At 38.1% G+C, this 27252-nt stretch overlaps 1 protein-coding gene across 2 annotated transcripts in view; it reads left to right on the top strand.

Moving 5' to 3' along the window:
- tns3.2 (tensin 3, tandem duplicate 2) overlaps positions 1 to 27252 on the top strand; it is an 83679-nt gene that overhangs the window by 35406 nt on the left and 21021 nt on the right. For both annotated transcript variants that reach the window (XM_069190903.1, XM_069190902.1), the window contains exons 14-17: positions 8213 to 8376; positions 9221 to 9347; positions 10491 to 10571; positions 26744 to 26885. In XM_069190903.1, the coding sequence (XP_069047004.1) occupies positions 8213 to 8376; positions 9221 to 9347; positions 10491 to 10571; positions 26744 to 26885 (514 nt within the window). The remainder of the gene's footprint in view (positions 1 to 8212; positions 8377 to 9220; positions 9348 to 10490; positions 10572 to 26743; positions 26886 to 27252) is intronic.

The raw sequence follows: 27252 nt of genomic DNA, 5'->3' as shown, positions 1-27252 counted from the left end.
AATAAACGTATTATGTCACAGTACGGTATATTCTTTACCAAATATGTACAGTATAAAACCTGCGGTGCGCTAAATCATGGATGTAGTAACATTTGCACCTGGTTTGTTATTTTAAAATCTGTACTTCCTGGTATTTAGTGCTTAAAGGTAGAGTCTGCTTTTGTTTATTTTTTTAATTAAAGACAATCTCCTGGGTTAAATGAAAACTTTGGCTCACATACCAGGTACAAATTAAAAACTGAGTGCTTGAGGTTGGGCTTTTCTATCTCAAGGGTTTTGTTTATACTCAATGACAGACGGTCACTGGCTTGTAATTTTCAATTATTCTCTGTGGGTGGGTCAAAATTTGGATTTAATCTTCCAACTCATTAAGTGTAGAATGACCATATGTAAGCTGTTCATTCTTGGGAGATATTTTAGAAGTAGTATGGAATTTAAAGAGATGATTGCTTAATAATTATCCATTTAAGGGATTCATTTCTGTTTTTGAGAGCTCAATTGGAATTAAACAGCAGAAATTACCGCTGTCCCGAGAAATTTTGTATTTAATCCTGTGCCTGTGTTTGGAAAGATTTAAAATACCGTAATTTTCAAAAGGAGTGTTTATAGGCAGGGGAGAACTTACAGGAAAATGTGCTGTGGACTGTAGACATGTTTAAATAAACGCAAGTCTTGGATGCAAAACAAAAAGTTTTGTGCAAGTTATATAGAAGCTTCAGGTTGTCTCCTGTCATGCCAACATAAAGAAAGATGAAGAGGGGACTGCTGTGCATTCCACTGATTCCTTGGTTACCACCGCCTTTTGACCTCTTGCTTAGCTGATAGGGTTAAAGGCTATTGAAGGCTGAATGGAGTATAAGTGCTAATAAGTCTTCATTAACAGCACTGGAAGATTTGTGTGTTTGGATGTGATAAGAGATTTGGAATACCATTTGTTGTGAACCCATGACCTGAGTAGTGCAAAACGTTTGTTTTAACTGGAAAAACTAACAAGATATATATTTTTTTTGTTTAACAGGCGCGTGACATGGAGAATGTACTATATACAATTATTTGTGTTTACCCGGCCGTATTTATGTAGTCGCAAAAAATCCCGCTTTAACAATTTTGCGAGGCATGGTCCCTCTTCTTCTTACCCCGGAATAATTAATTGTCAATAAAAGAGCATAATTAGTCACAGGACAAGTCTCGTCTTGGCTGCCAGCTGTACATAGTTCTACAAGGGAAAAACAAATTACCTCCTGTTGTTGTGAACGGTGCCGTTTCTGGAATTTCCACGTCAGGAACACATTTACCCTGCAGCCAACAGCTAGTACTCAAGGTACAGCCAACAATTTGTGCTCAAGGTTTTCGGTGTAGAATTGCCTTGTGGAGCAAAACACAACCGTGCTCTTCCACCTGGCTAATGCTCAATCCACTGTTCTGAACTACACTGTGGCGAAAGCAACATGCTTTACTTTTAGAGGGGCAGCAGTGAAGGGTTTTCAGTTCTGTGTTCTAATGTTATGCTGGGATTTCATTTAGAACGATCCAAGAATGTCCTGCAGGCGTGCACTCCCACACACATTGTGACGATCTATTGGAGCTGATTCTTGGCTGAGTTGAGCTTTGACTTCCATCGTTATCCTTTATTAAGGCTTTTAATTTACATTAATCGAACACAAATGTGACTGAGCCGAGTGGGATCTGCCAAACACATCTCTGCCATCTGACATCCATCCAGCTCACTTAAAGAAGTCACCTGATCATTCCTCTCAACCACTTCAAAACTCACACCTTTCACAGGCTGAGAAGGCTGTGTAAATGGATGGCCATTGATAGAGATGTGTCCTGCAGGTCTTGATAAATAAGAGCACATTCCATGTGCAATCACTTGAATGATATTTCAGTATCACAGTTCAATATACACTTTAATCCCACGTCTGATTCCAAGTGAATTAGATCGATTTAGAAAGGGGATGTTGATACTTCTGCATCTTTGTAAAAGTCTTTAGTTTCAGATTAGACAGGACAGGAGAAATATTATATTAACAGTATCATGTACAGTTACACATTATTAAGTGAAAACTATGTGGAAGTGCATTTAATACACAAAAGTTAGCCAGCTGCATGATTGAAGTATATACCCTGGTTTCTCTCAAGAAATAGCTGGATTAGATCCATGGTTCAATTAACAATGAACGAAAGTACCGAATTACCTGGAAGGATCAAATGGTTTTTTTTCATCTGTAGCCTTTCTTACTATGTTCTCATGACAAAGTCTGACATAAATTATAACCCTGAAGATTGGAACAGTTGATATACATTTCTTAAGCACCGTGGCTTTGTTTTATGAGAAATATAATTGTTTCCTCTTTCAGGTTTGAAATTAGGTTGTTTTTCCTTCAATACAAAGAAAGAGATATTGAATTGTAAAAGGGTAGTGAGAAATTCTGATACAAAGAGGAAAAAGAAGGTACCATGGTTGTCATTGACAAATGTTTTTCCACAGTTCAGAAATATACACTTGTACTGACTGTTTCAGTTTATTGTGCTGCTGGGAGACATTTAATTATAAATTGAACAGCAATAATAGACAACTCAATATCAAGTGTGAGCTGCATGTTATGATACATTTTGTTGGTTTTCATTTGAAAAAGTGGGACTGCACTACTTTTTACACAACAGGAACTTTAAAAGCTATGGTTGAATTTGTTATCGTAATACTGTATAAACCATGCAGTACATGTTGGTGCAGTATGTGGACAATTCATCATAGTATACTGACTTTACATTTTGCAACTTAATGCTAAATATAGGAATGATTTCACTCTGGTACCTAACCATAGAGATGATTCATGTGTCCAATTACAGATTCTAATTGACATGTGTGGTGTTTCACATGAGAGGACCTTCAACCACAAGATGAAATTTCTTTAGCATTTTGAAGTCACTGTGGTTTTCTGCAGAAATATTAAGAGATTCCTGTGCCATTTTCATATTGCATTTCCTTTTTCATTTCTATCATTATTTATTATACAGTACATACCGTGCTAGGCTTTTGGGAAAATTGGCCCTGGTGTGAGTGTGTGTGTGTGCCCTGTGATGGACTGGCTGTCCAGGGTGTGCCCCACACCCGAAGAAGGCTCCACGGCCGAAACGTTGTGTTTTCTTTCTTCTCTTTTCAGCATGGAATAAACCTCTTGTTCCTTTGCAGCCTACGCATGCTGACCCAGCTCCCCACCTGAACAATTCTACTTTGCGCCTGTTGCATGCTGGGATAGGCTCCAGCTCCCCCGTGACCCTGTATGGGATAGAGAAGTTAGATGGATGGATGGACTTACATTAATTTTCCCTTTCTACTTGTTTATTAATATTGGATCATACTGTACATCAGCTCTACGGATAAAAAACAACTTCATACTTAATCTCTAAATATAATATTCTGTCTTAACATCCACGCATTTTTTTCAGAACTGTTTTTTTTCCATCGTTCTCTTAAACAGAGGCCTTGCTAAAACGTTGTATCTGTTTTTCTTCACGGTTTGTGAAGGTAATACACCGCCCTGCTCTCTGTGGACACAGGCTCATCATCTTCAAGCATCTCATCATTTCGTAATGTGCTCCCGATAAAGGGTAGACGTCGCCTTTGTAAAGTCTTAACCCTTTTGTCTGACCGCAGTTTGCCGAAGATGGAGAAGATCATTTTAAGACCACAGTTTGAGTTGCTCGGCAAGGCTCCCTGAAATGTGCCTCTGCTCGTGGTTTGTGCTCTGTCTTGCAGACAGATGTCGATTCTGTTTTGGTTGAGCACTGAAACACAGCTTGTCAGAGCATGACTTGCATACCTCTGACAGCACGTGGACTCCAGAAATCGAATGTACCAGGACCAGGTGAACTTGACAGCAGAACAAAATCCCGCAGCCGGGCTACTTATTTAAAACAGGACAGCCTTGCTACAGTACCTTTCATAATCAAAATGAAATGTTTTATTATAAAGTACGTACATACTATATACAGTATACTGGATATACTGTAGCAGACGTGTAGGAAATCCTTCGGATTTTAATTTTATGGAGTTATAGAAAGAAACAATATATTTATTTACTACAGAGTATAATGGACCATTTTTTTTCAAAACTTCACACTCTTTGAGTGTGAATAATACCGCCATCAGACGTTTTTGAAAGTGTGGTATTACCTAGAGCTGTTAAGCTATTTCTTTACATTAAAGATGGGTACAGTTTTCTATTGGATATAGCTGTATAATTGTCAGAAACTGTAAGGCTTCACTGTAGCCAGCTGTAGTCTTGGAGAGCAACAGGATGTTGGGGTTTTTCGTTTCAAACAGCCTCTAAACTACTTGAATGGCTGAATGATTTCCTTCAGAGGTTGAAATTATATTGTCGCAGATGTTTAGCTTTTGATGGTTTAAGGGTGACCCACAAAGCCTATTAGATAGCTATCTCATTATCTCAAATGGAATTGGTATTTTAATAGATTTAATGTATTGTCCTGCTATTCCAATTGTAACGAATACGCCCCTGCGTATAACGGGGATCTCAGCCGCCCGGGATGAAGGAAGTCTCCTTTAGCTCAGCCGACAAGTTCCCTGCTGCGTGACGCCGGAGACCCGGGTCCGAGCCCAGGCAGTGAGGGACGAACTGGCGGGGCTGGAGTGGCAAGGGCTGAACCCCCAGAACCGTTACACAATACATAATTTGTAGTTAGTGCCATTGTTGCAGCAAGCATCACATCTTCCAATAAAAAAAAAAACTTGAGGGGTTTAAATCAAGATTCACAGTGTACAGATAGTGTACATATTTACAGTTTTCACACACACATATTTTACTCAGGCTAGAAATACCATTTTAAGCAGTTTCTTTGCTGCTTGTCCAAAAAAAGCCATGCCCATGCCAATATAAGAATTATCTTGTTAAATTATGTGTAACAGTAACTTTTTCCTCTGCGTGGATCTATCAGTGTTTATTTGCCTGAAGTGGCTATCAGGGCAAGTGTAACATTAGAAAGAAATGACAGGAATGAAATGGTGAACATCACCCCAGAAACAGTGTGGTTAGCATATGTCATGAAAGCATACAAACATTATAACGTTATTGTTGCGTAAATGTATTACTGCACTGAGCACATTTGGTTTTTTTTAGCTTGTTTTTCTAACCTAGAATGCCGTACTTCTCTAAAATGAAAGATTCCGCACTTCCAATGTAAATCCTGGGCTTGCAGTTTCTGGGAAGGGGCAGCTGTCTGCTTTGTCACAGCTGCACATATGGCAGGAGTCTGTCTGACAGACCACGCACTGCTCTTGTTCCTAGAACATGTGTTTAATACTTCTGAAGTCTGAGAATGTTTATTGTAAGGTTTTGTATAACATGGATTTCTACATCATGCTTACATCTTTTTATTATTTAAAGTTATCCTAAAGTTTGCCTCTGGCCATGCTATGTAAAAAATACATTGTTAAAAAATGCCAGTGCAATGTTTATTATTATAAAAGGTTCTTGTCCCAGTTCCTCTCAATTCTAAGTATATTAAAAGAGAAATACAGGTTAGGGTGGCATATACAGAGACTGGATATTGTTCATGAGTTGTTTAATTTTGGATTAAATTTGTCTCTGTTTTGAGAAACGCCTGGAGCACTCCATGAAGTCTGAATGAGCAGCTAGATCATTTCTGATCTGTGTGTGATGGAGTATGTAATTTGAAGCAAATGAATTGAGCCAGTTTCCAGACGTGTATTGACAAACTGGGCTATCACTCCTTTCTCGCAGACTTCCAGGTTCTTTCCATTTTTCGAGAGGTCATCCTTGTGGGCTTTTTGGGTAAAGTCCAAGCTTTTTTCCAGTGAGGCTGAAAACTGTTGCTGAGAGAAGAATTGAAACAAACAATGAAATGAAATGCATGCTAATAGCAAGGGAGGTGAAGTGATCATATTGAGTGAAGAAGTAAACAAGTTATACTTACAATTATAATAATATACTGTTCTGTATTTACCATTAAAGTTGTATGCCTCTTTTATCAGTTAAATGAAAACTAGATTTATTTCATAGCAGAAACTCCCTGGTGTCATTAATTTCCCTGGTTTCCAGATATACAGTATAGGTCCTTTGTACCTAAGTTCAGCTATTTTCTCAATTTGAAGAAGCAACACTTCAAAAATGGTTTGCCTTTTAACCAAGAGCTGTGTGACTAATGTAGAACAGATGAACTCAAACCACATAGCATCTTCATAATCAGTTGTATTCATTAGCAGTTTCTAGCATTCCACAGCTGCATGAGATTGCATTTTTCTGTGTTCAGATAGGGTCGTTATACCAACAGCACTGTTAATGAGGGATGTTTTACAGGCACAAAGGGAACTAAGGAATTTCTAAACCCCAAAGCACTCAGATATGCAATATGGTTACACAGGCAATTATAATTATAAGGACATCTGGACAGTATTATTAAAATATAGGTAAGAATCCATATAAAACTAGATTATGCTAAAATGCATTAACCCTCTAAAATATCTCCCCTTGTAAACTGTCACAGCTGCACTTTGGCTTTGGAGAATGGTTTTATATTGGACCTTTATCATAGCTTTTGCAAAATAGCCCAACTCGATGAAATCACATCCTTTGCCATTTTCTTGTATGTGGTACACATTATTTTCCATTACTCTTTGAATTTAGCTACACAGTTTTGTGTCAATTGCAGGAGTTGGTAGTGTTTGTCTGGGAACAACTATTTTTTGGAGTTTCAGCTCCTGCCCACACCGCAGACCTCTACCCTAACCCATCGACCATCTCAGCATCCCAAAGATATCTCCGGAGTTTCTCCTGACATGGAGAGATTTACGAAAACCTACACTTGTTTCTTTTCTTAAAACCTAAACACCTAAATGAATAGATGCAGATTAAATGATACCAATGAATTGAAAAAGGAAGTGGTTTTGAATAGTTAGGAAGGGATGGGCTTGATTTTCATTTTCATAATCAAGATTAAGACATTCACTCTGTCAGCCTTCTGACTTTTGTTTACAGAGCTGCTGTTTATTCTGTATTTCCTGATTGTGGTCTGTGCGTTTTTTTTACATTAATTTTACCTCCTAAAATACTGTAGCTGTGGTGATGTAAGAGGTTGGTTTTCTTCCTAGCTGCACAGACTGTATTGACAGAGAGTTCTTCAGTGCTATTCCTTATGCATGGGGATATACAGTATAGTACACTGCTGTGGCCAGTCCCTCTTGCTGTTTCAAACAACTGCAGGTTTCTGAAACTGATGGGCTGGTGTCACCAGTCACTGGACCTTAACTGCACTAAAACTTAAAGAACAAACCTGAGGGAGAACAGGAAGATGAGCTCAATAATTGTGCCCTGAGAGAATAAGACAATGGACCAGTACTGTATATGTGGCCGTATAGGAACTTGCACAAACAATCCACTTTTTTATTTTCTTGTCTAATAAATTCCATAGCAATCAAACGTTTTAGTTATATTTCAGTAAGAAGTCCATGCATCCCCGCTATTTCTTTAAGCATGTGAATTTGCACACTTTCTAAAGCAATATATTATTGCTATAAATATTGTACTTTGTTTCTCCAAGAATAATACATGTTCAGACAGACTTCTTGCAAGATTGATGTATAGGTGTGCTGTTATATATAAATCATTCATTCACCTTTATTCTAATAGCTAGTAAGAATGCAGCACTTGTTCTTTAATTATATGAAATGTAAACCTGAAGAATGTAAATTTGGAATATATTAAGCCAGTTTAATTAATGACTCATGGATGATAACATTTACAACACTTCAGTAATTATAATTGTAATGTGACTGTATGTTGTTCTTCGAGTCTGAGGCAATATTGTTGTAGTAAAATCTCCTGTAGCAGAATTTTGGCAGAACCTTATCTGGTAGATTCTGGAATGCAAGCGTAAGCCGACCCTTTTGATGTTCAGACACTAGAAATAAACTTTTCAGCCTCGTGAAGGTTACTCTTTACTCTTATTTAGTTCATTTTTTAATTAATTTCCCCTCACATCCATGTACAACTTTGGTTCATGGACATCCCCAGACGTGTAGGAATGCTAGAAAACCAGTTAATACTTTCAAAATGTACAGAGGGGAACACAAGTGGTCCAGAGACTTTTCTTGAACTGCTTTTCTATTTCCTGAACAACGTGTTGACATACCTTTGAAACTAATAAATGCAGTCCTTTGCGTTTGCAGCCCTGCAAGCCAGTGATTCCAGCCTGGAAAGGTCAAGGAGTGTGCTTGGAGCCCGGCAGAGCAGTGACATCACAGAGAGCTCTCTGTTCAGCAGGACCGGATGGGTCCTGATGGAACAGATTCAACATTCACCGGCCTATGCTTCAAGCTCACAGCCTTCTGAGGTATGAGGCTCTTGGCACAGAGCAGTAGCACTGTTATTTGTGCAAGCTCTTTTTCTCGACGGCTGCTGAAACCCCTTTATATGCAAATATATATAGATATATGTTATATATTTTAATATGCATGTCTTTTTTTGTTGAAATCGTGTTAGATGTGATAAACTAAAGTGAGGAAGAAATGCAACAAAAAGTAAAATTAAACTGACTTTAATTCAGAAAACTCTAATGAAACATTAAGCACTGGCTTATGTCATGTACGTTCAAAATTTGTTTCAAATAACTCACCTTCATTTAAAATTGTATCTAAACTAACTTAATTTGGCAATGCTAATTATATTAGGGGGAAAAAAAAAACCTGTGTACAGCAGAATGTTGGAGCAGGCAAAATACAATGGAGCATTTATTTCAATTGTACAAATCTGGTCACCATGTAAAGGCAGAGCCCTTGATTTATACTGTACCACTGTGTCCATTTAACCCCTTAGTAATCATTCACAGCATCGTTAACCAGTATGGTATCCTCAGTTTATTTGCTCGTATTAACTCCAATGATATCTTTACCATTAAACCGACTAACAGATTGTTCTTGCATTCACCATTTGCCAAGGTGTGCAGGTCTGTGGCACAGCCATTGCAGAAAAGCCTTGCTGCTGTTTTAAAGAGTGTGAAGCCCCCAGTGCTGATAAGAATTATCTGCACCCTTTGTGCTGAGACTCTAATATACAAGTGCAAACACAGCCTCCCCGGGACTCTCTTTATTTGCAGAATGGGGCTGTGTCACGGGTCCCCTCAGATTTGACTGATGTGGTTTCTTCTCACTTGTTTCCGTGGATGTTGCCCGTTACAGTGCAGTGCCCTGCAGCGCAGAGAGGTGAACGGTGAAGCTGAGAGCAGTGTGTTGTCTTCGCTGGAGACCGGCAGTGAAATAGTCCCTCCCACTCCCGCTTTCCCTGTGTCCCCTCCAACACCTTATGGTAAGATGATCATTCTCTCCCACTGATATTAAGAGCATTTCCAAGGCCAGGTCTGTTGCTGCCTTCGAAATGCAGAGCTCAATCATGTTCAGCTTAATTGTGTCCCTGGCTTTGTTTTTTTTTGTTATGATCACAGTGAATGCCCCGCTGTATAAATCGGTCTCCCAGGTCGTCATAGTAAATGAGAATTTGTTCTCAATTACTTGCATAACATACCTTCTTAAATAAAGGCTGTCTGGACAATGTGTTCAAAAAAGTGTAAATGCACAATATGTTTTATGTAAGGGTGGTCTTATGAATCCGTCTATAGCCATATAATAGTGTAATATTTATTTTTGTTAAGCTGTGATAGTAAAAGAAATAAAAAATAAAGATTTAAACTAAGGTTGAGAGTCTTACCCATCCATTTATTTTTAAGCTTTTTAAGTGGAGATCTCAATATTCCTGTTTAATCCTGGTCTGCTGGTTTTACTTAAATTGGGTTTTACTTATGAGGACATTAAGATCTTCCTCAATTTTCAGAATATGCTCGATCTCAAATAAATTCCAAAAACACTTGACTAGATAGTCTTCCTGACAGGCAATGCTACAAAGATGGATCTCCCGTTATAAAAATAAATGCATTTCTTATAACGATTCCTTATGGTCTGGGACAGTACTTTCTCTTCCTCTAACAATTGGAGCACCAGCTAATCTGTTTTACACTTGCACAATGATCGTGCTGAAAGCCAGAATGATTGCTCCTCATCCCCTCTGTTACAGATTCTCTCAGGATGGGCCTCATGCTGTATGTTAGTGGGAGTGTCCTGTAATATTGTATTTCTGTATGTCTGGAACTACATGTGTTTTCGGATGTGACTGGTGTGAATGGTGCTAAGCCCTCAACTCCTCCTTCTCTGTTTGTCTATACCAATGCATCTAGAGCATTAGAAAATGCTTCCCATATTTCATATATACAGTATAAAAAATATGGAGCGGAGTAAAGTAAAAAAAAATTCCAAACATTTGGAAAATCCCTGTTTTTTCAGTAAAGCAAGGCGCTGCACTTACGGTCTCAGAAAACTCTTATGCTGAGATTATATGTGCTCATAATTATGCTTAGATTGAGATATGCAATACAAGCTTTCTCTTCCTCTCTTGCAGTGAGAAATGCTCCAGAATTTACTGAGATGAGGATGCATAACCCAGCAAGCAGGGACTTTGAAGCATACAGACCCTCCCACGGTAGGAGAATCTGTCGTATTTACTGTACATATAAGGTGGGAAAAGGCTTAGAATGTGAAAATTGGCATTTACGTATTCAAAATCTGCTTTCAGCAGCCAGGGTAAGAACCCTGAATTAAAACAAAAACGTGAACTAAAAAGTATGTGCTTAATGTCCCCGGCACGTGTTTTCAGGAACTGGAATGTGGATGCCTTTCCAGTGTGCACAGTGTATCTCTTGCTTTTTATCACTGGGCACTTCTGTTCAAAGACTCACTTGTTCTGCTGGTTACTACTCTTAGAGATAACAGTGTGTTCATACAGTAATACCTTACTGAAATTTGCCTAATGTTCATTAAGCAAAGGGAATCACGGAAGTGTAAAGCCTTATCATATTTTTCATACGTAAAATAATGTTTTCATCAAAAACCAAAAGAATACCCAGATTTGATCATGCCAGATTAAAGCACGTTTTTAATAATAATAATTGCTTACACTTATATAGCGCTTTTCTGGACACTCCATTCAAAGCGCTTTACGGGTAATGGGGATCCCCTCCACCACCACCAGTGTGCAGCCCCACCTGGAGGATGCAACGACAGCCATAGTGCACAAGAACGCTCACCACACACCAGCTATTGGTGGGGAGGAGAGCAGAGTGATGAAGCCAGTTCAAAGATGGGGATTATAAGTAGGCCATGATGGGTAAGGGCTAATGGGAAATTTGGCCAGGTTACACCCCTACTCTCTTTTACGTCTCTTCCGTAGGACAGTGCCTTTTTACAGTATAGTGTCCCCGTCACTATACTGGGGCATTGAGACCCGCAAAGAACGCAGGCCGAGCGCCCCCTGCTGGCCCCACTAACACCTCTTCCAGGAACAACCTTAGTTTTTCCCAGGAGGTCTCCCTCCAGGTACTGACCAGGCTCACACCTGCTGAGCTCCAGTGGGCTGCCAGTTGTGAGTTGCAGGGTGATATGGCTGCTGGGTTTAAACAAATCAGTAACATTGTGTCCTAATACAGCATACAGAAGGAAACACCACTCCTCCCACAGGAGAACAACACTAGGAGCTTGTTTAAATACCGTGACTTTGGCATTTCGACTTGGCATGCCTCCTGCGCAGTTTATTCCAGATACAAGTTATTTGGAAACTTTCCAGATGTTTAAAGTTGAACTAAAACACCGTCACCACCTCTTCCTAATACCTACTTCATCCTCGTATCTTTCCTGTCTTAAAAGGAAAATGTTGAAGAGATATGCCAGGGTGGTTATGTGCATTATTGAAATTCATTGATGGTAGTAAGAACAGTTACTATGGGGAGCTGTGTCTAGGTGTGAGCTGCAAAGTAAGAGGTAGAGGTTAGTTCTACACTGAAAACTTAAAAGAAATATTGTGTTCATTTTTTAACTTTACAGCTTTAAACTTTACATTAAGTTAACATCTGCTGTAGTGTGCTTGTTAAACTGATTAGTATTTGTGCTAAGCGAATGGTGATAAAGCCTCAAATGGTTTTCTGATCATATCAAAATATGTTGGAACTTTTCTTTCCATGAATGTCTGAATGACATTTTAAATCATGGGACTATTTTTAAGATTCTGAAGAATTTTAAAAACTCAAAGAAATGCAGAATTCCCAAATATCGTTGTGACATGGATGATTGTTATTTTACTGCAGAATGTGTTGCAGGTGAAAGAGTTCAATGACTATGCCTTGCATTGTACTGCAAACCAATCGCTTCTACTAGAACCTTTTAATTACATCCCTAACCTCAGTGTAATTTGGGTTAAGCCATTTTATTAATAATGTTCAATTCACCAACACCTCAAAGTGATGTTGGCAGGGTAATATTTGACAGATATACAGTGTACGTGGCAGATTATCAGGAGAAGAAGGTGGTATCCACATGTCCCTGCAGTAAACTATGAGTTTTTTAAACACTCGTGGCGTTAAATCTTGCTTTTGCATTCTGCCAAAGAAGCACCATATGGAAAGCATCAAACCCCAGATTTCTGTGAGGCAATGCACAAGAAATCAAAATGTTTTGTATAAATATCAAAAACAATGGCAATCCGAGATGTGGTGTTCTGAGATGTGCAGCATGTTTGCATGATACGGTATGTTTGGGATTTCTAAGTGGATTCTTTAGAAACTACTGTAAAGTCAGATTATATACTCATTTATTTCTTTTCATAGATTGATTGGTACTTTTCATGTGTGGAAGGCACTCTTCATATGTTGCACATTGTACCTTATCCTATGTGCCTTATGCATTTGATTTGCAATTGTCTATAATTCTATCCTAAATTATTAACTTGAGTAAAAATTGGTATGGTATGCAGAGTATAAGGAGGTATGAGTATGTTCAATATAAGATAATAATAATTGATAAATAAATAATAATTGGTAAATTAAATATTAATAATCAGTCAATTAAAATAATTAGAATAAGTACATGATATATTTGAAGTTATAAAATAATTAAGTATGTTTTTGTTTTGCATACTATCAACTGTGGTCATTAATCTTAGTTAAGTCTTAGCACAGAAATTGATTGTTTTGCAGTGTGGTCAGATTCTATCAAGACAAAAGCCGTTTTTGTGCAAATTTTGTGTTCCCAAAATGTGATGAAAAGAATTTCCCACTAAGCTCCCACTGCCCGAGTGTCAACAGTGAAGCTAAAAATATCCAAGGACTAGCTCTATGGAGGTTGGTTTATTGTTCGGAAGTAAACAAATTTCCTGCAAACTCAAACCTTATTAGATTTCTGTTTAACTGGCTTCCTGCAGCTTCCCCATTCATTTCCAGAAGGGGAATAACCTGACTTTAGCAAATAAGCTTTGTGCTTTGTTTCCTCACTGGGCAGCTCTGCAAACTGATTTGCTGAATTTGTAGTTGGTTTGTGATATGTGTACACGCTCTCTGCTGTAGATAGACAGATATCCCAGGAATTGTGTAGATCTGGGTGAATCCCCATATGTCTGACTTGTTCAAATTATTTTATGTGTGTGGTTTTTAATATTTCTGGACTTTTAATATTCCTGGACTCAGAAACCAGTTGTGTTTAATTTATAAGTTAATATAAATTGGTATAAATTAATCACTCTGCAGTTCATGTTAAATTAAGAGTAAATGAACCTCATTGCTTTCAATGGATATTTATTAAATGAGATTAATGGAATCTTAAGATGACATGAAAAATTAATTTGAAAAGTACTTTATTATAATTCCTACCCATTTGTATCAGAATGTGAATTTAACATTTATCCCACACAAAATAAATTGCTATCCCAAAACCTTTGCCCATATAATGAGATCTCTACCTGCTAACCCTTAGGCATCCAGAATATGCTGTTTAACACCTCTCTCATCCAGAATATGCTGTTTAACACCTCTCTTATTCAGAGTCTATGCTGTTAGAGTAAAGGAATTCCAAAAGATGATTTAAAAAGCAGAAAAGATTTTGAGCAAGACATTTATTTCTAGTATGGAAAAAAAAAAACTTTAAAATCTAACAGAAGCAATGAAAATCCATCCCAATCTACAGGGAAATTCTGAAAGATATTTAATGATAGTGTGGACTGGGCACAAAGAGCCACATAGCAACAGGAGTTTCCACCAGATTTTATTTCACTCACTGCAACTGTAGATGTAATTAGGAGGGAAAAAAGAGTGTGGAATGCATCGTGTTTTATGTAGTGTATTTGTATAGTGCATTTCCTACAGTGTTTCTAAAAATATGAGCTTGCAGAGCATTTTTTCCATTGATGGCACTGTGCAAAATTGGCACAGTTTAGCCCCTCATGAAAGAGATTTTCATGTTATTTAGTTCAAGTCTGATTTAATTGAGAAATAACTCCTTAGACCACATTTCCATTTCAGTTTTTGTTTTGTTTGCTAATGAGTAATTTTGTTTAAATGCAAACTTGTTAGTGTGTGTGCATTTGGTCGGAGCAATTGCATTGAATCAGGGGCTGGTAGGGCAGAATTGCAATTACTTACTTAAAATTTGGTAATATTACTCCTTAACAGAATGTATTTTCTTAACATCTCGGAATCGGATTCTGTAAATTTCCCAAATTTACTAATTGAGGCTCATAATGCAGGACATCTTAACCCTTCAATAAGAGTTTGTCCAAAGAGACTTAAATTTGCAATTGTTTATACAGCTGGGTATTTTTCAGGTGAAATACCTTCCTCAAGGGTACAACAGCAGTGTCTCACCTGGGCTTTGAACCCACAGTCTTTCAGTGATAAGCGCAGAACCCTAAACACTGCTCCACGGCAAAGTGGCTTGATTTATTGTGTGTGAGAACATGGCAGCAGATAATTCCACACTGAAAAGTAGAAAGATAAAAAAACAGTGTTTTGACTGTAGAGCCTCCTTCAGGTGCCTTTCTTCCTACTTATTCGCCAGACTCCTGGGGCAGGACAGAAAACAGCCAGCCTTAATTTTGTTTCAGTTAGCTTTTGATTGGCTAGATTTTACAGCCCAATAAAACAGGTCTGAGTAGGCGAGAGTGGGGATTAAACTGCTTAATGTCACTTCTCATTCATTCTTTCAGAAACGGTGCTTTGGAAACTGTGAGAACTGCTCAATTTACTATTTGAAAGTACATATTAGTCCTGTTTCACGTGCTTAAAAACAAACCTCAGTTTCAAATCTGTACTTTTATTTATACAAAATTAGGACATAAAATCTAGTTGAAGGCTTTGGATGACTAACAGTTTCAAGTTGTGAATGAGCCAATTGAATGACATTCTGTGGGCATTAGCATGCCAATTAGGTGCTACATTCCGAAAGGACTTGAAATGAAATAAAAGCTGCAGGTTAAAAGGGTTAAAGAGAACGAAAATTAATTTTGACAGTGGGATATAGAAAAGACAGATGCACAAACATAAGAAGAAGCACTGAAATTTTCCTATATTATTTAGTCCAAAGCATTGGCAAAAGAGTGGGACATACTAATTCCTTATGCTAATTTTAATTGGATGAAGTAGTGGCATTCTTGCTTGGTTCCTGACATTGATATGAAAATGTTCCAGAATTCAAATGCAGTCGTTTTAGGTCACAGAGTTAACGTTTACACAGTTCACCATCATCGTTATTTCCTAAAAGGTGTCTTTTGAGAGGATTAAAATGAGCTACCTTGGTATTGTAACAAGCCAATGCAAAAAGGAAGCAGATATTCCTGATGAGTTCAGTCCTTTTAAGGGTCAATTGTGTTGAACAAGAATGTGTGGGAATGTGGCTGCCTACTCAGCAGCGAAATTATTTGAGTACATTTAGATTAAAATAATTAAATATTTAAATAAGACTACAGCAAATATCCAGCAAACCAAAGAAGTTCACAGAATTTAAATAGGGTCTGAATAAGGTTGCAACTCAATTCCTTTTGATTTTTAAAAATAATATTAATAAGCAAAAGTTTAAATGTTCACTCAAGGCTGTGATTTCATCCCTTTTATCTTATAAAATCCATACATGTATATTATATATTTGACACTTTCTCAAAATGTAATGAATTATCACTCGGGTAAGACAATAATTTGTCTTGTGTATATTCTGTTGAAACTCAAGAAATGTTTGTAAAAATAAAGACCAACATTTTATTAAGTACTATATATGTTTGTTGTCAAACTCAAGGAATGATAGTGATTTAATATATGTTTGTATTTGTTTCCTGGTGTCTGAACCTCCACATGTATTTAAAAGCCTTTTAAAACTGTTATTGGCTTTCAGAAGAAAACGTTCTTTCTTTGCTATAACAATAGAAACATTGATGCTGAAAGCACATTTTAAACTGTGGCTATGCAGCTAATACATAAATATGTGAAGATTTTGAATGAAAAGAAATACTGTCTTTAGTCCAGTGTTTTCAATGTGCTCACAAAACTTTCGTGATTGGAATGTGCTTCAAATATGTTTTAAAATGTCTTTTAAGTTGAAAGGATTCCTTGCATAAAGTGAAGGAGGGTTGAAAGAGATATTTTTAAAATAAAATGTTAAATGAAACCCCAAAAGACATCAGACTTAAGTAGTTATATTATATTAAAAAAACCTCAATCAATGCATAAAACAATTCACTTGAGAGAATGCTTGAAATAATATTTAGTTTCTAAACTGTATTTTTTTAGAAATGTACAACTGTTTCATATTTTATTTTTTTTATAATGGCCCAGACACATTGCAAAAGGCATTAAATATTTCATATAAAAAGCAAAACCTTGTTAAGTTTCTGATGCCTCTCTACATAGTTTGCTTCAAAGTAGTGTTTAACTCTCCCAGATCTCCTCAAGTATTTGCCCACAAACAGGAGGAGGCTGAGCTTCCTATACCAAATGAAACTGAAATTAATCAAAAATAGGATTGACTCCAGGTTTTCTGTGATGACAAAAAAAAAGCCTTAAGACCATGTGTCACTGGGGCAGTTAAAAAAAAATCACAGTTGTTCCAAAAAAAGGCCAAGTGTGACCCTTAACCCTTGACAGTGTCTTTTGATTGGAGGAAACAGATTGAGGCAAGGAGACAATGCTCTGTGCCAGTTAAAGGGGGAGAAGAAAACGTCAGATGTAAATGAACCAGAAGATTCATCCTAGCATGTTCTGAATAGGCAGTGTGAGTGTCACAACAAGCCAGGAACAATCAGGGAATTATTTTCCGTTTGGGCTGTACTGAACAGGAGCTGCTGCTGCCGACTAAATGACTACATTCAGTTGCTTCAGCCATTTCTAGTCCTGTTTGGTGAATGCTTGGAACAGTTTATTGCACAGGGAGAGAGAGAGAGCGAGAGGGAGAAAGAGAAGAGATACTTATCCGGCACAGAGTGTTTCCTCAGTCTCTGAGCCAGCCTGATTCAATTGGTGCCGGAAGGCAGGAGAAGGAGAGACTTACTGACGAAGTTGTGGATGTTTGCACAGCTTTGGGCTGTAACTTCCCTTATGAAACATTCTTCATCATGACCGCTTCTCTAGGTATGTAAACTTTGAGGGGGGGTGCATTTTCTCCCCCCCCCCTCCTGTTTCGTGTGATGGATGGTCTTGTGTGTGAATGTGTGCGTGTGCAATGAAATCAGCCAGCTGTCTGAAGCAGTCCTGAAGATCTGTATTGTCTGGAATTGCACAGCAGGCAGTGAAACCTGATCCGTCATGGAAAAGAGAATACAGTTTGGCACTTTTTTTTGGAAAGCTGGAGGCACTTTAAAATCTAAATCTGTACGTTTTTTAGCCACTGCAGGTTTCATTACTGGTGAAATAAGACTGGGAGTTCTCATTCATTCCTGCTGTACTCATTTAGTTTCTAGAAGTGAAGACATGTCGGGCATTATTGTTCCCAAAGTGCGTTTGGCATTAGAATATATGGGGGGAAATGTGGTGTTTTCTTTCCAAGGCACAAAAGCAAGATAGACAAGCAGCTAAATATTTTGTCCCTGAAATTAAATAATTTCTGGAAAATGAGTGGAAAATGAACAGACGAGAGCAGTGTAGCAATGTTGCGTAGCCTGTCATAAGATGAAACCCATTTTTTATAAATATTAACTATAAAAATATTGTTGATTAGATCAGCATTATAATTTAAATATAAACAGAAGAAATTAGGTTGTTATGAGCACATACTGTGAAGTTTTGTTCATGTTTTTATGTCACATAAAATAGCTTTTAAAAATAATTTAATTTTGAGATTTTATTCAAAATCTGAAGAGGTTCATTTGTGTTCTTAGGAATGATAAAACAGAGATAGACAGTTTTTAATCTGCACAAACAGCTCTTAATCACATTAGCTAGAAAGAGGCAAAAAAATAAACTTTTAGAAGTGCAGTGTTGTTTTAAACTTTCCTTAAATCATTTTCGTTTACCAAATAATAGTTTGGGGTTAGTTACTTTGGAGACAGCGCATTACTCACATCGATGCTTCTCAAGATCCAGTGTTGACCACATCAAAAAGAGAAAACTTTCCTCACATTTAAATGAAAACACCATATGTTGGATTTCCCATGAAGTCCAACTGCCTTTATAGCTACACTAACACCGAAGCAAATATTTGTGTGGGGATTATTGTGATCCATTTTAAATTCCTGTAATCTGCTTGCCATTTCTACAAATCAGAAAATTACCCTGTTATGGTAATATTGGGAAGTGTGGTTGTATTTTGTTGGGTTAGAGGAATAATTTAGAAGTACATTCTGATACTTAAGAAAGGGAGAAAATATCAGTAGATTTCTTAAATATAAGCAAAAAGAAGATAATATTTAATGGGATTATACTTTTCCGAGTATGGATAATGAAATCATATTAAGGAAATTTGGTCAGCTGTGTTCGGCTCTCACAGATAAACAGATCTCACAGCTGCCAACTATGCAAATAAAAGAAGGCAAACAAAATGTTAAGTTATATAGTTGAAAGTGTAAAAAACCATGAAAGGCACTGACAAAATCAGCTCAGTGGACTCCAGAATATACAGTGAAACATGAGCCAGAGGACACCGGTGGACACTAAAGGAAAGATTTTTTTTGAGAAGAGGAAGTGCTTTTTTACACAGAAGGATGTGGGAGCCTAGAACAACGTACCCAGCCATGATGTCAAGGCTGGTGCGCCACGTTCTTTCACTGAGCCAGATCAGTTAGCAGCCAGGAAGGCTGGGTCTAGACACAGCGAAAGGTCTGTCGCTTCTTGTGTACATCCTGATGTTCACACTGTGTAACGATGGAGCCAGCTCTGAACTGCTCACATATTCTTAAAAGTACAACACTTTGTCCTTCAGTGATTTGCAAATAGTAAAGTGTTAAATATATATATATTCTGAGTCTGAAAGAATTCCGTTATGTAGCGTGACCACTTGTTGAGTGTTGATGTGTAAGTCACTTTTGACATACATGTGGCAGCACGTGTGAAGAGATGTCATAACAGCTGAAATGCGGCTCAGGTTTGTTAGAATCTCTGTCTTCTGCCTGCAAAGGGATATGAGCCTAATGTAGCTTTAGACACTTCTGGAGTATTCAAAAAGAATATGAGGCCTTCCTTAAGAATGTTTGGCGTTAAATGATGGTAAATGTAGATGGCCCTGACTTTCCTTTATACTTTCCTTAACTTAAGTACAGGTAGTTCTCGGTTTGCACAGTTTTTTCACACAGTGGCTTACTTTATTTTGGGACGTTACGGTATAATTTTTGTTCACTATGAACATAAGGTAGAGGCGCAGATGATGAAGACGTTTCCTGGGTGCATGTTGAAACACTGAGGCTATAGGAGATGAGTGGAGGCTGGAGGAACAGCGAGACAGATTCCCCAGCTGCCTGGGTGTCACCCGAGCAACTCCCAGCACGTAGCTGAATACGTGCAGCGTACGTTGTTCTGAACTTTCCCCTTCCTGTCAGAGAGGCTTGTTTAAGTGATAATTTGCTAATTATGAGCACTTAAATACCTCTAGTACAATCTGTGTTTCTTCAGATGAAGCAAATCATTCTAGTCAAAGGAACAGGTAACGGTTTATTCCATGCTGAAAGGAAAAGAAAATAGTCTCTCGACCTGTTCCTTTGCAGCTTAAGCATGCAGACGCAGCTCCCTATTCGAATTTAAATAACAGTATTCTGCTCGACGTGCTGTTCATCTGATATTGACCAGGTAGGTTCGCAAAAGTTCTTCTGCGCTCTTGCGATTATTTCACCTTTCAGCAGTATCACTAATTTAGTCCCGGAAGGGATACTGGAAGTGTCTCTCTTGCTTTTCCCGAGGTCTTACAGAGAAGGCTGCCCTGGTTAAGGTAGTTAATGATTTGCTGATAGTTTCTGACTCCAGATCACTTAGAAGTCCCCTTGTTCTGGATTAAAGTGGCATTTTACTGGATCATATGGGAATTTAGCTAGGACCACTGCTGCTTCCCTTTGCTGGTTTGACTCGTATTTGACAATCAGGAGTATATAGTGTAAAGTATACTTTTATACAAATATATACTTTTCTTGTATATTGTGGGTGTTTTAACTATGAGGGTGTTCCGCAGGGATCTTTGCTCGGCTCTTTGCTCATTGACATGTTGCTTCTTGGTGAGATATTTGGTGCTGAAAGCAAATTATCAGTGGACATGAGAATGTTATTATTTCTGTTGTCGTTTGAAGTGCATGTTAGTACTTCACAGGTGTGATCTTACCTGCATGAAATATTGCTCCATTAAGACTCTCGCTCTGTCTGGAATTTAAGGAATTATTGCATGAGCATAATCTACCTCTTAATGTGAAATCTGCATATTCAGGGCTTTTCACTCTGCCAAAGACCAGGTGTTACAGAGTTCAGTTCACAGACCCAGTTATAGATTTGATGTGCCCTCCTGTGAAATCTGGGAGCCCCCAGGAGACCGGCATTGAATCCCTGCACTCATCACACGGGCGCGGAACTGCCCGTGGGTAATGGGGTGTCTTCTGTGCACCTCCACATCTGTGGAATTGACTGCCCAATCCATTAGAGACTCTGCGGCTGCTGACATTTTTAAAGGTCATTTAAAGACCCATCATTTCACTGAGTAATTTACTGCTGTGTAGATTTACAAATGTGTAATTTACTCCTGGTTTGACTAAGTGCTTTTCTTTTGCTTGTTATGTGCAGTAGGTGTGTGCTACTTGTGATGCTTTGTTTCTTGAAAGGGGCTCATAAATAAAATTGTAGGTCTGTTATTATAGGATTGTCTGAACCTACAAGATCAATCAGGTTGTGTAACACAAATTGTTTTTTACTGTTTCAATCAATCAATCAGCCCTTTAAGTTTGGGGAGGACCTTGGCATTTTCACTGTTCCTTGGAAGTGCATTAGAAACTTTGTTTTGTCACTTAAAACAGATGTTTGCTTTCTTTACTGCAGAAACTCCAGTTTTGCACACAAAAACAAGCCTATCTGGACTCATATTGCACAAGTATTTTCAACAAATGGTTCTAATTCCTTAATAAATTTAGTCTAGTTGTTTTTTACATCGTTTTTTTTCATATACATCTGAACTATTCATGATTTTTATAGGTGCATGTTTGTTTTTAAGCAGTGAAACTGAGGCAGCCCTGGGAATGATTGAAAAAAGCATATGAATGTATCATTTTGTTCAAGCTTGAATTAAAAGTTTAGAAAGCAAAGTTAGCTAATAAGATAGATAATAGCATCCCCCATTCAGGGATCAATCAGTGACACATGTTCATGTAATCTGTAGGCAATTTCCATTTTCCTTCTTCTGCAGAAACTCATTAGTTCTGATCTGGCAAGTAGATGTGGTGGTTGGAGCCATCTGGAACAAGTTGTGCAAAACTGTATTTTCGGAGCACTGAAGACTAAAGGCGTATTGTGCTTGCCTCCCTTTTTTTGGAAACTTGACGATTAAGAAAAACTCGGCTCTCAGTTCTGCTTCTATGCAGAAAGAGGTTCTTCAGAATGTAGGCTGAATGCTGCTTTTCACCCCATTTTCCAAACAGGGCTGTAAGGAATCTGCAGAGGTGTCAAGGACCGTGAAATCTTTTAACTACCCTGTATGTTCCTGTCAGAAGGAGTGCAGCATTCATGAAGTTATACATTTCTAGTTTGTAGTTATTTCAATATACTGTAAATCCAGGTGTCTCCTTAGAAATATTATTTCTTTATCTTGTTATTTCTTAATTCAGTGTGATTCATAATAGCGTGAGAAAAGGCTGCCAAAAGGATCAGTGCTTGCTACTGACTTCCAGGCTGAAAGCTCGTTAATCCCTCTGTTGGTACCTTCCTTTGATGTTTCCCATGGTAATTAAACCATCAGCTGCAGCTAGAGCACAAAAAACCTGATTGTTTTGCTTTTTTAAATAGATAAATTATCCGGCATTTAATACAAGAATAGTTGTAACCATCCCAATTATAAGGAGTGATCCAAAAATGATCCTAATGATTTTGTAAAATATTATTATTCATAATTATTTTCTAGTCTTAGAATGAGTCTTGATCTCTGTAGGGACGCCAGACTTGATATCCGTGGTTTTATGATTTATGGTTACTAATTTGTTTCAGCTTTTCGAGGTGTGAGTCGAGTGTGTTATATCCCAGATCAGAGGACACATTAATCACAATAATCTGAAAAAAAAAACATCATTTGTATACTAAAATATATGTGTATATTCATTGTTACAGAAAAAAGAAAACAAATAGGTTTACTCCTTTGCAGTATTACACCACACAGAATAATCTCTTGTGATGAATAGGTTGTTTTTCATTCATTCCATGCTCAATGGGAAAGGCAATCTGTCATTTTACTTGCAATTACAGAATCGTTTTTCAAGAACAGATTCTCGGAAAGTTAGGAAGCTTACAAATTAGAGGAGACCATATGGTCCATATTTGTAACCATGTTGTCAGTAGACAAATGGTGAAATAACCAAATCAAGACCTCTGGCAAAACAGGGATGACCATGTCAGTCTTTTGGAATTTTAATTAAAAAAAGTTTTTGGGTGCATGTTTCTGTCAGGGGGTCCTTTCCGTGACACGTTGGCAGAGTTGATTGGCATCTCTAGATTCCTGTGTGAGTGTGCGCCCCACAGAGGACAGGCAGTTTCCCTTTCTTCCCAGCGATGGGATCTTAGTTGCTGAGGCCCTTTCCAGAAATATGCATCTTTCTGATAATGGATCTTAGATCTGCTTCCTTCTCAGTCTTTGTTTTCTCAGCCAGAATTAGTTTGCATTTGCCCAAGCTTTCTCAGTATTCTCCATCACGCCAGCTTCGTCTGACACAAGGAGACTTTGGTCAGAGGTTTGGAATTCACTGACAGCCAGAGGAGAGGAGAGTGGAGAGGATATTATTCTTTCCCCCCTACTTTCACCATTTAAAATTAAATGTATGACTCGCATCATAAAGCAGGTTTCTCCCCCATTCGACTTGCTCTATTGTGTCACTATTAGATTTCAGAGGCAGTTTCTTAACACAAGTTCTATGGAAATTAAATGGGTGCAGATGATTTTAGCTGTACCGTAATCACCACAAAGTGTCTTGGAACCCGAGGTGCGTCATTTCTACTGTGTGTCAGACATGTACTTGAATTGGATCATTTTGAAATGGAGTTTAAAAGTCACAGTAAACCTATGATTCCTTCCTTTGCTTATACGTTGGTTTTACATCAGACAAACGTCATTCCAGCTTCCTTTAGGTGCCTGCGATGTTTGGTGTGTATATATACAGTATACTGATCATGAAAACAAATGTGTTAATTATAACTGCAGCAAATTATTTTTATTATTTTGTTTATCGGTGAAATTGCAAAAGCTTTCTTAGGAGTTGTACTGACAATTTATTAAAGAATTTGGCTATGCCAGCTGTGCATCAAACTTCGCCCCAGGTTTCAGATGCTGTCTTGTGGGATTGTGCCCCATTCCTCTCCTAGATCCTGTGCCTGTTCTCTGGTCTCTGAGTCCTCGATGCCACACGTTGCCCCAGCTCATCCCACACGTGTTCACTGGGTCACAAGTTGGGTGTCACGAGGAATCCATGACATAGCTGTCACATGGCCAGTTTGCGTGAAGGCAGCGTGTGGATGGATGTTGTCGTGCTGTAGGAATGCTGTCAAGTGAACCCTCAGGAGCAGCATCCTAGAACAGAGATTCCAGGACGTTATCAGTGAAGTGCTGTACAGGCATGTGGTCATGAATCAGAGCTCCACTAGTAGTGACTTGATAATCCAGCCAAACCGCTAAGACTTTGATCTCCCCGCATACTGTCTCCTGGTGAAATGTGTCTCATGTTATCCCAGATCATGGCCTGTCATTGATAGACAGTGTTTGGCTGTAAAGTTCCTTCAAGTGAAAAGTTTCTGGCTGTGATCACCACAGACGGCAAGTGACAGTGCCTGGATTCAGTCCAACCTACAGCATAATGATGGCCCCTCCCGATAAGTGGCAAATAAACTGATTGACTGCTCGATAAGTGAGGCATATAGTTTTTATTTTCTTTCTCAGTTTAGACCAGGTGTAAAATTCCGCAGGTTAAATCACCTATTCATCTGTGCCCAGTCACATTTCTAACTAATGAGGAGATTCAGTACTTGTGCAATAGTCAGACTCACACAGGTGTAAAACAGTGAGTCATGAATGCTCAGCTACTCAAAATTCTGTCAAATAACATTTAATCAATCAATCAACTCTGTATCCCAAATCCCTGTGCTTTAGTCTTGTAAAACAACACATGCATAAATAGTTTATCTTTATGCTCAGTATATATTGTAGATATCCTTCTTTAAATTGTATTTTCTGACTTTTGGCTTCAATATAAGCAATTGGCTTCTGTTTTGTGAATGAAGAGAATAGAAAATCCAGTTAAATCTTTTAAGCCCCTGGATGCTGTTTGTATTATTTCAGGAATGCAGGCAGACTGTCTGTTGTGGCACTAATCAGTAGATTGATTCATCTGAAATCTACCTCAAAGCTTGTGTGGACATGACTGGGAGCACGGAGACTTCTGATATGGATTCATGTTGTTTACAGTATGTGGGCATGAATTCTTTACTATAGCCCCGAGCTAAGCTAAAGCATGTCAGGTTTCTTCTTGTTAGGGAAAAACTGAACATGCAGTGAACCCTGAACTCTGAAGACTGGGGGACAAGGATCAGTTATTCTGTCCTAAAACGAAAACCAAATTGCACTTTACTCATTGCTTTATGTTATTAGTTGGCACAGATTGATAAAAATGGAAAAAATTGTAATTATTGATATGGGAAGAAGGGTACATCTTTACCCACACCTCAGAATAAGCATGTTTAACTGAGGAGGGAGAAGGGGTTGACTCTCCAGTTAACTTGAAACCAGGCCATCAGCCCGGTTGCACAAGTCGTCTGAAAATTCAAGCTGAAAAGCCACATTTTGTAGTGATGTGAACTACAGTAAGTGTTCTGTCGTGGGGCAGAAATAAAGAAGCTCTGTTTCCCCAAAAACAGATGTGTGGGCCCCGTTCATTGAAAGTCTATTAGATTTTTATCACATAAAAATCAGGACAGACATTTTCATCATGTCGAAGATCCAAGGAGTGAGGGCTTTGAGAAAGAGCTGTGCTTTGTGCAAAGTGTTTCGGGGGAAGTGTACAACGTGACTCCTAATATCTCAATACCATGACATTCATTTCAACAATTCATTTGTTGACATTTTTGTTATGCATCAATAAGGCAAATGTTTATAGTTCTTAGCTTTAACCTCTTGCCTTTCCGCACTGTGGTATATTGAGTAAAATGATAACCTCTGGCTTGCTGTTAATATTTAAATTGTATAGTAATACATTTTATTTAATTTAATAGGACCTTTTTGTCTGTAAAGTAAAACTCTTCACATACAGTGCTGTTTGTGCCTCCCAAATTCTGTTCAGTACAAAAGCTGTTGCAGAACATATGGTTGCAATTTCAACAGTATACATTTCCACTTTTTCACACAGAGAAATTCGATGACTTATATCCCCAGATGTGATCAGGTGCCATTGGACCTTGGATTTAATTTGGGTGTTGATTGGACTCAGTTCTGTGAAATTATGTCTTTATGGCAGGTTTCTTCAACAGCTGGTCCTGGGATACACATATCTCTGCTGACCATTATTTCAAACGAACTCTCATTCATTTCTCATACTCATTCTACAGCAATGAAATACGTGATTTAATTAGACACCCATTATCTTTCAAGTATTAATCAGCTGGAAAACATGAGCTTGAAAGAAGCCTTTCAAGAACGGTACTATATAAAATAATTGTTAGTATTATTTTGATGAAGTTAAGGAAACTATCATGCTCACTTAACAAAAAATATCATGGTGCCACTCCAGGACCAGTACTGCCTGTAGTAAAGCCTATCTTCCGGGGCGATGGTGACAACTGGGGTATAATATATTTATCATGAACGGATGTTCCAAATTTTGTCCAGTTATTTTTGGAGTAGTTTTATGCCAGTGGTTGCCTATTTATATTATATTGTATTGCTATCCTGTTTTCCCAACCATACCTGGTTTATCTTATTAAGCAGAGTTTGATTTGGACCTTTTTGTACTCCGTTTCCATCTCATTTTCCCCTGTTTGTGCAAGTTGGCAGATAACGTTCGTCCTTGACTGTAGGTGGGAAAACAGATACACTACGTGGTGTATGTGCTGGAACAATAGGCCCTGTTTTTTGCACCAGACATTATTTTTCAGGGCAGTTCAGTCTTTAAAAGTCTGCTGTTGTATTTCCACACAGAACCCAGAGGTTATATGGACAACATAACCCACACCACAATGTCTTCGGAGGGTGACTTGTTCAGATCAGATGTGACAGTTACAGCCTCTTCCTGCCAAAGGCCCTATGTTTCCACCAATAGTCCACTTCCACAAACTGAAAGGTAAAGTATTGTGATTATATGTAAGATGCTTTTATTTAATTTTGATTTGGTCTTGCACTGTAAGGAATCTTCACACAAAATGTGGTCTCTCTGATTAGCAAACACACTTAGGAGATTTCTTGCATACCTTTTATGCATTACCGATTACAAATAATGGGAGTAAGGATTGGATTCTTCTTCTGAAGTCTTCTTCAGTTCTAACATTGTTTTTAAATATTCTGTTTTAAAGCAGTAGAGTGACAAATGGGACAAAAAGTCTAATTTGGAATCGTGTCTGATTTGTTGACTCCACATAGGTTTAAGCAAGAAGCAAGACTGAAAGAAGATCTAGGATGTAGATGAAAGAGATTAAGGGTGTTATTCCTCA

This window comes from Lepisosteus oculatus, chromosome 6 (assembly GCF_040954835.1).
Source record: "Lepisosteus oculatus isolate fLepOcu1 chromosome 6, fLepOcu1.hap2, whole genome shotgun sequence".
Taxonomy (NCBI): domain Eukaryota; kingdom Metazoa; phylum Chordata; class Actinopteri; order Semionotiformes; family Lepisosteidae; genus Lepisosteus; species Lepisosteus oculatus.
The sequence above is the reverse complement of the archived record's forward strand: the minus strand, read 5'-3'. Positions and strand labels throughout refer to the sequence as shown.